Source organism: Ptychodera flava, chromosome 10 (genome assembly GCF_041260155.1).
Source record: "Ptychodera flava strain L36383 chromosome 10, AS_Pfla_20210202, whole genome shotgun sequence".
Classification (NCBI taxonomy): Eukaryota; Metazoa; Hemichordata; class Enteropneusta; family Ptychoderidae; genus Ptychodera; species Ptychodera flava.
Genome location: NC_091937.1, coordinates 23,158,613 through 23,175,497, shown reverse-complemented (window position 1 = coordinate 23,175,497; position 16,885 = coordinate 23,158,613). Strand labels below are relative to the sequence as shown.

General features: G+C 37.0%; 1 protein-coding gene across 1 annotated transcript; it reads right to left on the bottom strand.

Annotated features, from left to right (window-relative positions):
- Nucleotides 1-549: 549 nt before the first annotated feature.
- LOC139142270 (organic cation transporter protein-like) lies at nucleotides 550-14,470 on the bottom strand. Its single transcript, XM_070712151.1, has 11 exons — nucleotides 14,297-14,470; nucleotides 11,660-12,074; nucleotides 10,263-10,366; nucleotides 9,008-9,162; nucleotides 5,838-6,006; nucleotides 4,853-5,006; nucleotides 3,107-3,210; nucleotides 2,406-2,626; nucleotides 1,916-2,030; nucleotides 1,363-1,572; nucleotides 550-932 (listed from the first exon to the last, which is right to left on the bottom strand). The coding sequence occupies exons 2-11, from the start codon at nucleotides 12,071-12,073 to the stop codon at nucleotides 803-805; spliced, it is 1,776 nt and encodes a 591-aa protein (XP_070568252.1). The 5' UTR covers nucleotide 12,074; nucleotides 14,297-14,470; the 3' UTR covers nucleotides 550-802.
- Nucleotides 14,471-16,885: the final 2,415 nt, after the last annotated feature.

The window sequence follows — 16,885 nt, the reverse complement described above, 5'->3', positions numbered from 1 at the left end:
AAGAACAATCTAGAACGTATTTTGATATGATAATTACTTCTCTAAAATCTATCAACTTACATGACTGATTGAATTTCAAGAAGGTTCCAAATATGACTAATTGAAGTCAAGGTTGTGAGGTCGTGAAGGACAGTAACCTTGAGAATTTTCTAGATTAATTAAACTCAGGTCACGAGTGTGGGGGAAAATGACCTACATAACAACACCCATAACCTGAGTTAATTGGTCTAGAACATTCTTAAGGTCACTGTCCTTCATGACTGGGAATTCAATTAGTATTTAAAACTTTCTCGAAATGAAATTAGCCACAAGTGGAGATATTTTTAGAACACTAATTAGCATATATGGAGAGGTTCTGCGTTGTTCTCTTATATAACCGTATAAGTATAAATACTGGGACAGCACAGTGTTCAGTCAGAGTACAGTTCGGGTCGGTACAACGATTGGTGTTTTCTACACCAAATGTGTTCTATAAGTGAGAACAGTGGACGCCGCATTGGGTTGAATTATTGCAAAATCTATCAAAGGAGACTGTTTGCATGGATGCAAACAGCTCAAACGATATTGGTACAAATGCTCAATACTTTGCGGAACTGTTCCAAGACAATGTAACTTTTCATTACTATTAACAACGATCTTGAACTATAAAAAAATGAGATCGTATCTGATATACGTTAATTTCAACGACGATCTAGCCGTCAAAATGACAGTGCTTACAAGTATGTGTCGAGTCCTATTCAAAATTTTGCGCAAAAGCTTCAAGAATATTACAAAGCACACCAGAAAAAGATATTAGACGCCATTATATGGCATTTTCCAATCCTTGCAAAACCTTTTCTTGCTCAACGATAACATCAACATCTGAAGGAGATGTCTGCAGTTGATGTTCGTTTTTGGTTTGTTCATCTCCACTTCCGCTTGGTTTGCGTTTTCTACAGAAATAGAAATATGATACTCGTATTGATTCTCTCGGTTACAAGACGAAATTTGCGTGACGTCGCTACTAAATGACCGCCTTATTTCATCTCTTAATCACTGTCTGCAATTTACAAGAAAAGAAACTACATATTTAATTGCCACGTAAGAAGCATATCCTGTATGAAAAACAAGCAGATAGTACCAACACAAGCACAGCGAACTTGTTCACTTTATTTATTGCACAAATGCACAAATGCACATTCGTAGGGGAGTATTGCCAAAGTGTTTACATAGATTTTATTCAAATATCACATACGTGTTTATTTTGGCAAAGGTCAGGAACATTAAAGATGTCGTTAAAAGATCTATTAGCAGCAAGAAAACGAGCAGAAATAAGCAAACATGTACGGACACCTGCATATTAATTCTTTAGCTATTATATACCTGCCAAAGTTCACTCCTTCCATCATTGTTTCCGGAAGTTTCTGTCCCCGAGTTTCCGGCAGCGGCAGTATCAGAATCCCAGCGATGACAGAGAGCACGCCAAATATTAACAATGTTAGGGGTGCCCATACTCTCTGCAATTCGAGAAACTGAGGAGCCAGAATGCCACCTACAAAACCTACCATGGCACACATACCAACACCACTCGACCTGGTCAAATACAAACAAACAAAACTTAATATCAACAATAATGACAATATTTCGTCATAATCATATTTGTCAATAACAACAATGTCACAGCAATCATCATCATCGTCATTAGCAGTAGCAGCAGCATCGTCACTAGCAGCAGTAGTAGCAGCATCAGACACGATCATCATAACCTTTACAAAATAATCGCAAATGAAGAATGCTGACACCGTGAGTATTCATCCAGTCCACGTCTAAAACCTCATAAGTTACCAGTATGAGTATTTTTTGTAAATCGTAAGTTTACATTAACATGAGAAAAGAGTTGCATTTCTAAGGACACTGAAAATTTTCATTCCCAGACCTTAGTGGTGTAGGGTATAACTCATTGGAATGCACGATGATGGTATTGTAGCCTATCAAGATACTCATTTTACCAAGCATAACAATCAAAATGCCAGCCCAGATCACGTTACCACCTGACGGAAAAACGGAAATGAAAGTATTAATTGACAAACTTGCTTTTACGTTTGTAGGTCGACATAGGCTTCTAGCTTATACAAGCCTTGTTATTCATTATAGCGCATGCATACACTTTTTACCTGCTCTATTGAATTTCAATTTTAAAGGAGCACAAAGAATTTAACTTGTCCTTGTTCACTCTACGAAACCTATTAAGTAAAAACCAGCTATAGCTATAGCTCTTAGCTATAGTAATGAACAAATCTATTTTCTTCTGCTTTTGAACATTAATGCAGGGACGTAACAAGACAGTTACTCTTACATTATGTCCTTCATTACATTGTCATTTGTCAAAAGGAGTCTTTGAATCGCTACTACTGTTTTGTCCTTACACGATGGCATGAACGGTGCCACAAGACAGGCGCAACCACCGAATGTCATCATAACGACAATCGATCGGCGTCTTCCAAGTCTTGGCGATTCAACGAGGAAGACAGTCAAGACAGCTGCGGGAATTTCCACAGCAGCGGAAATGGCAGCACTGATGTAATCATTTCCTCCAAGATTTGATGTATTCATGGATATCCCCGTGTGAACCAACGTATTTACGAACCTTTGAATATCAATAAAAAAGGAAATCAAAACCGTATAAGCTATAAAAATAAGCGGATGATTTATTACAGTCCTGTCAGTAAGGGGCAAATATATTCTGTCATGCAGAGAGGCTACTCATATAAAATGTTACCTAAGCAAAGGGCAATAGACACAATCAAGACTGCAACAAATGGAAAACATTACTTGAAAACTTAAATGAGGAAGTTTGAGATGCTATAGATAAATATCACCAATGAACTATCGTACTATATTCAAAAAGCGAATGTTATGATCTAAGATGCTAAAGTCTTAATTCTGGTGTTCAATGTCTTTATAGGTGACATAGCTACACAAGTTTCAAGCACGTCCAATCTCTGAAATGGAAGGACAGTGCAGCGAACTTTGGTTTTCCCCGACTAGAAATGTTGTAATTCTCATCTGATTGGCACGTTACTTTAGAATGAGTTTTGTTCTGTAGTGAATCTTAATAGTTTCTTACCAATTAAAGCACAGGATTAAGTGTATCATCCTCATCGACGGTAAGCGAAATAAATCCCAAACCCTGTATTGACTGTCGTCATCAGCATCGCCATTGGAGTGAACCTGGTTTAAAATGATATATAATTGCTGACGATATATTTGCATAAAAGTAACTGTCAAGTCACGCCGCAAGTCAAGAACGATTGGCTCAATTTGGCTGTGTTAGGGCCTTCTGGCTTTTTGAAGCTATTGGACCCTCTAGCACGGTGTTGTATTATTGTTCAGCGTGACCTTCAGTCTTGCAAAGTGCAACGGGACAATAGCTGAATCTTCCTGTGATATTAATCTACACATTTTTGTTATATACATGTAGGAACAAGAACCCAATCGCCTACAATAACGGTTATTATATCGATATAAAACATATATATTAAATACGCATTGCTTGGGCTTAGAAGTTTGATATTAGCATTCTGACAACATGGTTTTAAATGGAAGTCCGAGAAAAACCCAAAAATACTTTACAAGAAATGACTTAGCAGCAAATTGAGCTTGAAAGATACAACAATTACATCCTTCAATGTATTTCCCATTCGTTTCTTTTTTTTGGAAATATGGTCCGTTTTTTCCCCTATTTACAAATCTACCAAAAAGTTGTGCTTTGTATTCAACCTGTCGACCTAACCTCTATATTTATGTATGTCTAATGTTTGCATTAAGATGGCTGTCATTATCGCACAAAAAAAATTGCAAGACATTGAGAACGAGGGAATAATTTTTCTGAAGATAAAATATCGAAAACGTACACCGATATGGTGTGAGCGTTCGAAGATTTTTTGGCATGTTAAATTAGTATTTGAGAGTTTACTACATTACACAAAAATGATCTTGTTTATTTCTTATAAAAGTTTATTCATTGTTTCTGTTTCCGTGAATGTAATCCCGTCAAATGCAAGAACATCTCGTATCATAGAGTACAGAACGTAAGTGTGGCTTTTTTCAAATATACTTTTCAATTTTTACAAACACGATTGGAACTAATTTGGGAAAATTGGATAAGAGTAATTATTAGAAAAATGTAACGAATTCGAAATTTTTACAGCTCGAATTTTACAAAATGATAGAATAGTATAAAATTTGAAATATTGTTCTCATCGAACAAAACAACGAAAACACAACGATTATTGCATACCTCTTTCATCGGATTCATTTTCATGAAAATAAGTTCATTTTTGTGTAAATGTACTAAAGAAATGAGACAAAATGCTTAAAATTTCTCTACTTAACGACTTGTGAGTCAGGGCACTTTTGAAATGCCCCTGACTTTTTCGTGAATTTAAGGCATTAAAACATTAAATTGAGTCAGGGCACATTTTAATTGACCCTGACTGACTTAACTGTAAATCAATCGAAAATCTTCATTTTGGTCGAGGAAAAGTGACAAACTGAGATTATTACTAGTGTTTCAGTAATGAAGATACTACAGATAAACTCTCATATTTTCATTCAAATATGAATATTGTTAAAATGTTTTGAACAATATTGCATTAGATACTATCATGCACTGATTCTTACTCATAACATTTCAACAGCTTTGTAAATTTTGAATAAAATTTTAAAGATGGTAAGAAAATGTAGTGTAATATTAGACAAATTTCTGAAATTCTTGAGAAATGTTGCCAATCCAATTATCCCAAATTAGTTCCAATCGTGTTTACATGTTTTAGTCCTCTTCATAGGATATTTAAGTAAAGTATGTCATCACCTTGTCAACGTCTTGTTTTCGTGGATTCCACGATTGGTCACTTATCTTTTCAGGAAGTTCAACACCATTTACTCTACCCATACTCCGTATGATTTCTTCTGCTATTTCCATCTTACCAACGGAAATAAGCCATCGCGGTGATTCTGGCAGAACCCTGTCAAGACATGTGTTATTTAGCCACAATGAATAGCAACGAAGTCCAATGCATTTTACTTGAGAACGGAAACGAGACCGAAGAGACGCTCACAGGACAATCAAAACCTTCGAACTTATATGTTGTGTGCTGCCTATATATTCACTTTTCAAGATTTCAATGCTCTTTTTCTAACTAGCCTACTTGCTTCGTTAGCTCTCTAATATAGCCACTTCACTTGTCGTGCAGACGTTATAACAAGTTGTCTCATCTTTCTAGTATTTGAAAACGAATCACGTCCTTTGTCAAGAACAGAAAGTGTTCTTTATTGATGAATTATTGCTCTGTAAATACAGGAGGCGCGAATTTGTTATATAAATCTGCAGGTCATAAGCACCATCGTAAATAAAAGAAACCAAACCTCATGAAAACGTGTAAATATTGAAATAAAAAAAATACTAAGAACAGCAAATGAAAAGACAGATTTATCGTTTATATGCCTTTGTGATATTAAGTCTGGGATTCTTTGTAAGAAAGCAATTTTATTTTGAATGTGATATTTGCCTCTTTTATTTGATATTGCTTTCCACTATTGTTGGTCTTTTCATAGCAGTGTGTTTTTACGTCCCCTGACCGATATTATTGTAATTTTTAGTAATGACCGTCAGTACAGCTGTTATGTGTGCAATGTCCATTTTTACCGTTTGCACCTGAAATGAAGACGACATGAATTCATCGGTCCACAAAACGTTATGAGACAAAGGAAAATATAAACTGTTTATGAACTAAAATGATTAAAATATCATCAAAACGTAAAGCTACTTATAATTTAACGATGTATTTCATTCTTACCACCAGTAGGTGAACAACAGAATAGCCGGAAGAGAGATGGTCAATTGAAGAAGCCACCATTCGCGGATGAAATATGCTAAAAGTACCATCAAGAGGTAACCCACTGCAAACGACGCAGAGTTGATCATTCCAACAAGTACACGCTTAGAAGGTCCAACTAGTTCTGTCACTGTTGAAGAGAGACAGTATTAAAGTGATGATGTGTACACAAAGAATCTTGTAAATGTAGTGAGATAGACGTGATTACTTTTGCGTATAAACTACCAAGGTCCATCGAGGTTTCATATATTCGTTCCTATATACCAAAGTATGTAGATGTTCTCGTGGGAAATTGAATAAAAAAGAACGTTGTAAATGAAAATACAAAATTTAAAGTACAAAGTCGCGAATCACTAGATCTGGACGTTCTTGCAAGCGACCGGTCGGATTTCAGCCTGATCAGGTGCTTTATAGACCTCCACACATCCATTAATAAAAAAAATGACAAGTACCATAGCCAAATAAAATGAAAAATGAAAAATAAAACAATACCGCCTATACTATAGGTCTACCAGCTAGTATATATTCTCTCCGCCCAGTTAGATAGGCGTTTCTTTTGACGTCACTACCCTTATGAATATTCATATACTTGCAAAAACCGACATTCGCTGTGTCTGGCAGCGCGTGCTCGAATGCAGGCCCATCGTGGGCGCGCACAAAACAAGGCACAGGGATAGAGACTGTGGAGAGTCTATGCCAGTGCAGCTTACAATATGAGCCAGCTCAATTGAGTCGCCGTGCGCGTGAACGTTCAGTCTGGAACTTCTTCGTCTCGTGCGTGTCGTTGAGCGTTTAAAATGATGTGCAAGTTGACAGAAACTGGAATTACTGCAGAGAATACTTTTCAAGACAACATATGTGAGTCTTTAAGGTAACAAGTAGGACGTTTAGGAAATCCTTTCAGAAAGTTCACGCTGCCTGTGGCCATTTTTTTGGAGTATAAGATAGTTTATGTATCTGGAGCATTTACTGTATTTCTACTCTACATATTGCCGGATAATATGCGATGGAATTTTGCGTTTCACGTCGTTCAATCATTAAGATGGAAACGCCGCCCTTCTCCAAACTTTGAAAAAACAGGGTGACAGACTTTGGAATGCTAACTCTTGTATAACAATGACGTAATTTAATGAGAAGACATTTGTATTCATGCACGGCTACAGTCTTTGATTCGAGAACTCTCATCATGGCCGATTCACTGAAACAGCAATCGAAACGGTGAGTCGAACTTTTTCCAATGGATAATGTCCATGTAGCACTTGTGCAAAAATAAGCGAATCCACAGGCCTTTGGCGAATCAATAAATGCGTTTTTTTCACCAAGCTGAAAGGTGGAAAGATTAATTATTTTGTCATGTCAATAGTTTGATATGACTATTGCCTTTTACAATAATACTGGCTATTCCATTGTGCTATAGAGCCCCAGGTTGATACACATGTGTAGAGATTTTTATAGAAACTATTCCATAGCTATTTACATTTCTTTATCACCTTTTGCGGTTTTGCAGTTTCCTGTTTTTGTTAGCTGATTAGCCGGCACACGCCAAACGACTAGTTTTTGCGGTTTTCTATAAGTGAGTTGGCACACGCAAAAACGATTAGTCTATTGCGCTCGTATTTCTGGGCACTTTTAGTGTCACTGTTTACCTCCGGCTGGTTAGCAACCGCAGTTTAATTGACAGCAGATTCTTAATATTGAGGATAAATTGTTTAAAATAATCGCAATCATACCAATCCATAATCCAATGACAGTAGGTCGGAATTCGCAAGACAATAGTTGTAAACATAGACACAAAACAGCACAGAACAGACAGTAAATAGACGGTACACAAACAAAGTCTTATTCATGAAAGAAAGATATATGGACCTCTGGCCAGAAGACCAAGAAGTGATGTCAGATGTTTCGAAAATGGTAAGCGCATCCCGCCCCCACATGTGGCACCCGCCATATATCAATCTATAAGTCAGACAGGTAGTGGTCACTAACTAAGGCCCAATGTCACCGATGCCATCAGTGATCATTTGTCGAAGAGAGATATTGTATTTATCCACCAGCCTGCAACACCTGCCAAAAAAGCGTTAAAGGTATACATGCACCATGTTCAAATTTAGCCGTTGCTTTAGATAAAAAAACTGTGCGCTACTGTTACTGCTTGTGATAAATAATGGTACATTGGGTGCTAAGGGGAATTGGGTTCATAAAATTAATTTGAGGTACTAGTAGAATAAATTTTATCACATAAAATTAATTGGAAGGCATAAACTTAATTCAATGAATGCATAATAAGTTAGTACTATACTACATAACACTTATTTGGGATGACCGCATGAAACAAAATTGAAAATGCTTACAAATTATTTCTAGTGTAAAAACAATTAATTCTAACACACTAAAATTGACGGAAAACATAATTTTGGCCAGAATGGCGCCAATTTACATTATCTTTATTATTCTTCCTTGCTGGAGGCAAAAAAAATATTATTATAGAACAAAGGTTAAAAGTTGTGACTTAGAAATCAATAAAATAAATAAAAACTGAATTATGTTTTAAATAAAAAACCTGTGGTTACCAAAATGGTTACCATGGCAACATAAGTTGCTTATAGTTTGTCTCCAAATGAGGTTCAAACGAGTGAATGTTTGTTTTTTAAGGGAGAAATTTACACACAAGCTAAATAGAATAATTCCCTTTCACTGAAAAATAATAAAATGGCAGGTGTCTGCTTTGCAAACAAAGCAATATGTAATTCGCACTGTGTCCAGTGTTATTCTTGAAAATGATAAATTCTAAATTTAAGCGATAAGATTGCACATTACGCAAATACAGACTCAAGCATTGAAGATTTTGAAGATAGGCAAGAGACTTTTTTCAACCAGACCAAAATTACAGGGAAATGTCTCGAACGTTGTGGTGGTTGAAGACACGCTGCAGTAATTAGCCTCTACGATTCTTACCATTATTAGGTCGTATAACTTTTGACGCGCGATATTGTATTATTTAACACAAAAACGCAAAAAACATTTTTGGTTATGGTAATGGTATATCCTGACATTTAACGGTCCTTATACGGTGTATTTGAATAATAATGATGGTATGTAATAATGTAATAAGATCAACTATTCACACTTACCATAAACAAAGCCACCTATCCACAAGCCTATACCCCAAAAACCTGCCAGAAGTCGCAACACAGAAAGGGCGATGTAATTCGGTGAAAATGAAGCAGCGACTCCAAATATTGAAAAGATCACACCACATGCAACTATTAGTGTCCTCCTACCAAACCTGTAATGATGAGCAGCGAAGTACCTTCTTTTATATCTTCCCATTGACGGCATAGCAGTGAGCGCCTAACAGAATGGGTCCAGGGCAGACACCCTTTGTTGGTAGCTGACAGGCTCTTAGAGCGCCCTCCAACCCCTACCCCACATATCGCTCACTCAGCCAAATGTCACCATGAACGGATTTAGTACCTGTTAAGAATACTAGTATTGTGGTGTTTAGTAAGAGGGACCTCTATTGCATTTAGAGGCGAAATTTACAGAAAAGAAGTTTTCTTTCTTAGACGCAAGCCACAACAATGTTTTGTTAGCTCAGGTGTTCACACACGTGAGCTAATGTCATAGCGATGTATGTCTGTCCGTATGTGTGTGTGTGTGTCTGTCTGTCTATCTGTTTACACGATAACTCAAAAACGCCTGAACAGATTCAAGTCAGATTTTTTAGACATGTACCATATGATAATTGCAAGAACTGATTAGATTTTGGTTAGTGTTGCTTGCATATTCATGAAGTTATACAATATAATTTTTTCCATGCAATGGTTTCCCTATGGAGACGGTAATGACAGGGTAGACATATATAAAGAAATGCTGCAGAAAATTTCATTAATTTTTTCACAGAAATGTTTCACAATCTCAGAACATTATGATGATACTGTGAGTGTCATGTCAATTATCTGCTCATTTGCATATTTAATGAACTTTTGTTATTAGTGACATAACTCTGGAATTCCTTCACCAAACTTGATGATACGAGCAACAAATATTGATCTGGTATATATCTAATTATACTTAGAAGTTATTATTTCATTTAGGGTATGGTTTCCCCTATGTTGAGTAGGAGTTACTCTTTCTAAGTATGAAGAAAACATAAACATTTAATTTTGCACTTATGTGACCACGTCTGTCACTATTTCTCATATTCTATCTTTTATGATTTAATAAAGCGAACACGTCGACACAATTTCAGTCAATTCTGTCAACATATTACGATTTTGTTTATTTAGGTATGTTTGCTATAGTGGCCCATACCTTAATATTTTCAATTGGCATTATAACAAAATGTCAAAGATATAAAACATAAGCTTCTTGTGGCATTCTTACCTGTCAACGAAAATTCCAATCACGACACTCCCAAGGAGGGTACCGACAAGAAACATTGACATCGCAACTGAGACCAGGGTAGCTTTATCACATACCAAGTCAAACTAAAAAGGATAGGTAGGTATAACAAAGCCGTAACTTCACTTTTAAATCAAATTCAATGTTTATCAGCGGCGGCGCATAATTTTCAAATTGAATGTACAATGATACCGAAAGAAGGACATCATTTTGAATATTTTTACAATAGAGGGTAGTGTGACCGCACGATTATCTCGTGATTCGAAGTGTGTGCGCTGTCATTCTGATTAAAAATCTAACTAACTAGTGATATCTCGGTTTAAAAGATCTCTCTCTCTCTCTCTCTCTCTCTCTCTCTCTCTCTCTCTCTCTCTCTCTCTCTCTCTCTCTCTCAAATCCCACGGTATCTCGGTATGTTTTTCTGTTAAACATTATATACGAGTGTTTTCGGCGGAGCCGTACAACTTCGTATGACTCTGATTATTGTGGTTGTCGTTCACTACCGCAGCGAAAATTCCCTGTCAGCTAGAGCGACACAATGATTGACAAGTTCACTTGACCGAATCTGTATGTCTGGTTGGTAAAGATAGCATTAGGTGTATCAAAAATTCAATGATAGGATTTATGAATGAAGGAACCTTCTAAATCATTTGCATATCTCCTTGGTGATGGACCTTTTTTACTCATTAAATGAAAGTAATCCTGAGAAATAAAATACAGATCGCAACAATATCTTGCACTCTTTAATAACAGATTTGATCCATCCACATCAAGCGGAGAACATTGTTCATATGATGAAATATTTAATACTGTGGAATTTTCTCTGTTTGAAGTCATCGTATCGTCGTCCCCAGCTCAAAGCTGTACGGCTCCGCGAAAAACCTTTCGTATACGATGACGTCAAACAGAAAAATACAAAGATATATATATATATATATATATATATATATATATATATATATATATAAAATATGCAATATATAATATAATATAATATACATTTTATATATTATTTTTATTCTTGGAGTCCTTTTGAAAACATAAAAAGAAAGCGATACAGCCACCATTAACTTGGTTGAAGAAAAAGGAACATTTCACTCTATGATTCCTATGTAAAATGGAAAAATAAATTTCTCCTTGAATTTTCAGTTCAATTTGCAAGAATTGTGATATTCTGCAATAGTGAAGAGGTCACGGTTGGAAGATATAATTTGTCATATAGTTCATGATTTTGTGCGGCTTTAACATAAAAGCAATGAAGGTACGAACAGATAATCGGTAAATTATTTCCATATAATGGGCCAAGTGCCCGTTTTAAGAGGTCACATATTTTTTGCAGATGTTCAAATCTTTTAACATGATTTTCTGAAATTCCTCACCTGTTGTGGAATGGTTGATTTATATTGTGACGTATCATAATCGTATCCATTGTCACATTTGACCTTTGATGAGTTACTGATGTCAGCCGCCAGAGAAATGTTATTATGATTTACATCGTAGCGATAACACTGGTTGTATGTCTCAACCATGTCACAGCCATCATGGATCATCTCCTTTGGTATGGTCAGATTTTTCATCATCTCTGTGCATGCACTTGTCGTCAAGTTACCGCACCACTCCGTGCTTGGTTCGGGCAGCTTACACCACGAGGCAGTCTCGGCCATGATGAAGACGACGGAAAACACGTTCATGCCCAACGGAATTATAGACAAGAAGATCAAAAACGAACATCGTTTCTGGTAGGTTCCAAACTCTCCAAGCAAATGAATTAGGACGTCATCAAAGTGCAACATGCTGAATTGGGAAATGATAAGAAAATAGTGTAGTCATTGCTACTAATTTTAAAGCCCGTTAAAAATTAACCCAGACCTGTTTTCTTTCCTTTTCTTATAACTAAGTAGTTGTGTGGATTATCTATTTTATATAGTTTTGCATGTAATTATAATGCATTAGGTTAATAGTGAATTGACAAGGATGTGTCTCTGAATTGCAATTAAAAGCAAAATATTCAATATTCGCTGATACTATTGAAGGTTGCGTGTATTGATAGCGTCCCGAATGCTAGACATGGGCTAACCAGTCATTTTTAGGGGCCCAAACCTAAGGGCTGGGCCCATCTTCTTCCTAGATCCTCTTCATGTTCTTCCATAACTATTTTGCTCACCTAGAACTCAAAAACTGCTCGACGTAAACTTCTCAAACTTGCAGCACTAATAGGTACCATTTTGCTATCGACCTGAATTGGCAAGAGTCCATTTAAAGTTGCTCAACTGACTTGATTTACTGATTTATATACGCATGTATGAGCTTGCATATTGAAGAGATGCTTGCTAGTCGTGGCATAATCGATTGTTGCTATTTTGACATGCGTACGTGCAGCAAGTTTGGAATTAAGAAGGTACTGTAGAACTGTGTTGGGAATAAGAACTCTTTGTAATAGATCAAGGCCGTTAGTTTGGCGTGTTGCCAAATAAATCCGAGGGGTTATCTTTATATGGCTCAGTACATGTTTGAGTAAACGCTAAGTGGAATAACCATAGCGACCTTGTAAAAAAGTTCTGAACGACAATGAACGATTTGATTTTCAGAGTCGATTGCCCAGCAAGAAACTTTTGTCCTTGTGATGTAAAACGTTGAAGGATGGAACAGAAAGTTGAAAACTTGCAGTTGACGTTTTTCTCAGTTGGACAGGCAGTGTCGGAGCCTTTGACCCCGTCGTCGATGTCAGAGGGTTGAAATGGCTATAACCTGTGTGCCCCCATACAAACATGCGTGTGATGTATAGCATAACATCTTATTGGCTTAAATTTATGGCATATTGTTCACTGCGTTCAATACCTCTATGCACGATGTGTCCCCTGTTCCAGTTGCTTTCTGACTACACTAAACATATTCAGAACCTAGTGCATGACTGCATGTTGTGTTTGTTCCTTCATTGCCGTGATAGCACTTTTGGCTATATTATTAGTTCGCGCCAGCGGCTTACTGACTACGCATGCGCTAATTCATAAATATACTATGCGAGTAACCGGAAGTGTTACCCTTCTTTCGTGGGCGCCGCCATGTTTTTTTTTTTGAGTACTCGTAAATAAACAAAAACGAAACAAATTACCATTATATAACATGCCTTTTATAAAATATACCTCTTTTATTAGCCAGTAAATGTTATTATGCACCTTGTCGCTGATACAAAATATCGTTAATATAGATAAAGGGAGAAAACTGTCGTGCATATGAACGGGGGCATACACAAAGAATGCTGGGATTGAATTATAGAAGAGCGCCCCCTGTGTCAATAATTAGATTCAAAAATTGCCAGTTTTTAGACGGAACGCTATAGTTTTCAGCTTGCAAGTGGAAGGTGGGCAGTGGGTTACCATTGCAATGATAATGATGCATAATACGTCCCTTGTTTATCGCAATAGGCTGTTATCATTGTAAAAATTGCCAATTTTTGTCCAAATTTTTTACACGCTACAGAAATCTATACCTGCCCTGCTGCAGGGTTTGACGTCGTGTACGTACGTGAACTGCTTTCATCATAGGGAAACTGGGCATAGTTGTCATATAAACGTTTATGAAGTACAATTACAGTTTATCATGAATCAATAGAAATACATTGCCAATCTTTTAATAACCCCTGGCGCGACACCAAGGGCTGAGCCCTATATATTATTATTTTGAAACTACGGTCATGGTTTTTCATCTTCTAGTACATTTAAAGACGTCGTATAAGTGCTGTTTCTTCTGCATTGTTATCAAAACTCCGTAGACGACTAACAACATTAACTAGAACAACATGAAATCAAACTTGAACCATTGCACCGTACTGTTTTTTCCTTTGTGTTGCTAATTTTTAGAGGCGTAAACATGAAACACCATTTTGAAACAAAACCTGATAGAATAAACGATTGAGGGATAGTTTTTTTCTCATAGTTTGTCCGGTGTTTTTCACCGTGCTCTGAATCAGACTATTGATGAACTGATTCAATGCAGGGTTACATGTTTTAACTCACCTGTAACTTCAGCATCTGCAGATGGCAACAAATATGGGCAGTCGAACAGAAATGATGTTGTAGAGTTCGTTTCAGTAAAGCAAATGTTGTTTGTCCAACACAGCGCCGAAGGTAAAGGTTGGGTCGGGTTTCGTGAGAACGTGTAACGTTTTATGACCTACTTACTATAAATGATGTAAATATACGAAAGGTAAAAAATATTTGTTTTAAGCCTCGTTTACCTCATAATGTTTCACCTTTGACCCATGAATAGCGAAGGACACAGGTACTGTGTTATATATTATTGCCTGAATACAGGGTTTAGGTGCCCTAGAGCTGGTGACAATTTGCCCGACGCCAGGAGGGCAAATTGTCTCCTGCTGCGAGTGCACATAAGCCCATGTATTCAGGCAATAATATTTTTATTACATGCCTCTTCACAGTTAATGGTATATGACATTTAGTTACAAGAAGGCATTTTCAAACAATTTTACCATTATCGACCAGCACCAAACAGATTTTAACGAAAGTCAAAATAGCAGTGCGCGCATGTATATTTTACATCTAGCGTTAAGCGTCTACTTTGACGTCGAAAACATCGAAAGGCTTCACTGGCCCGGGTAACCATGGAAACCGGTCAGTAAATCGTTCACCGGCCCGCTAACATCCCGGATGTTCCTATTTAAATCAATGCACTGATTTACATTCACCTCGGTTCATGTAATAATGTTTATGGTGTACCAACAAATATATAACAACATTTACAATATAAAAGCATTAGTAGCAGCAGTAGCAGTAGCAATAGCAGCAGCAACAACATTCAACATCTGTTGTAAAAGCATCAACAGCAATACTAACAAGTCATTGAAGATGACATAGTCCCCGCTTGTATTTAATAATTTGTCAATGGAAGTAACTAAACTGACGTCTACATAATGCAAATGAAAAGCGAAATGAGGGTATCAAAGACCTGACTGTGACTGATGCCCATATTGGATTGTGTTTTAAAAAGATACACAATGGCATAGGATTAGGTCCTTTTACCAAGTTGGACAGAGCTATGTATGTCAAGAAATGGCTCATGAAATGTCAAAATTCAACTAATCTGGAAGAAACTGGTCCGGGCATGTCTGATTAACGGCTCTTGACTGAACTGTAAAGTTTAAACATCAGAGATGCCCAACTACCTCCAACTGAAGATAGTGGGTGATCATCCCTTTTTGTAAGAAATTGTAGCATCATTAGTAGATTAAATTATTTAAGCCTCCAATCACTAATCAGCAAGTATTTCTTGATTGTCTAAAATAATTAAAATATTCTCCCCTTCGAAAAATACGTTACTAAACTTCCTCTGATTGGGCATCGATCATATCACATTTTACATAATCTGCATCTGTTACATCATTTTTATATAACATACTCCTTATGTAATTGTCCCAGGGTCCCGTCTGCGATGTAGGTGCTGATGACAGAGATTCACTTTCTACTACCTTGACAATTAGATGTCACTGACGCAAATTCCTTTCTATACCCTTGGTAATTAGTTATCAATGACGCAGACACATTCGATGTCCCTGAAAACGAAGTTTTTACTCAAGGTGAAGGAAAATTCATTAACCCTTACACAGACTTGGACAGTTCAGCCGTCTCGTTCACTGACTTTTATACAGGTTCCGAAATTAGAAAACAATTTAAAAAAAAAAAACAACGAAAATTTAGTCTGTAACAGTACTTCAGAAAAAGAAAAACGTTTACGTAAGAAAGTTCAGGTTAGGCTACTCTTGTTCTTTAACGTAGCTGACGCACCATAGAGGTACGATGCTGTGTGGACCTCTTTGCACATCACGTTTCGTTCACTGCGTTACCCTTCACCACAATTGAGGGAAACATAGTGGACGAACGTAAATCATCGAACACAGACTTAGGTGGCTGCAAATTTTGCCCGGACAAAAAAACTACATATAAATAGAAGAAGAGCATCAGTGGCTACTCTGGCTACAGGACGCACGCTAGTCTGGCTTTGTGGCATAGCTGAGCACAGGCCGTAATAGCTGATAATCGCGCGTCGATTGATACCGTGACAGAAGTTGCTTTACAGTTAGTAAATACTACTAGTAACCTCCGTGGTTTTATTTTTCTGCCACACGTACGTTAGTCCATAGAAATAAAAGAGTTCTCTTGTATCTCCATGGATAGTCGCTCGCTACCACGGAGCCAGGAGCGGAGCTAGTACCTCCATATGGCAAGCATTTTGGAATACCTTGGTCATTACATGCTCAGTGTGTTTCGAATGTCGTTAGTTTTTCGATAGTTTTCCCTGTTTGATGAACATTAGTGTTGTATTTAAAGGGAAATTCGTGAAAGCAACAAAGTCGTCTTGCTTCATTCGGAATCGTAACTGTCTTACAAAGAGTAATCTTAAGTCACTGCCCATACTAGGGGGTTGTTAAGCTGGTGTAATAGCCATTCCCCAGATTTCCAATCGATATGAGTGTGTGCGCAAACAAGAAAAGTAAACTCATGAATTTTAATAGATGTGGAGGGTATGGCCTATTTGCCCCATTTGTGGTAACGAGATGTGAACTGAATGTGATCACGTGTTTTACAACA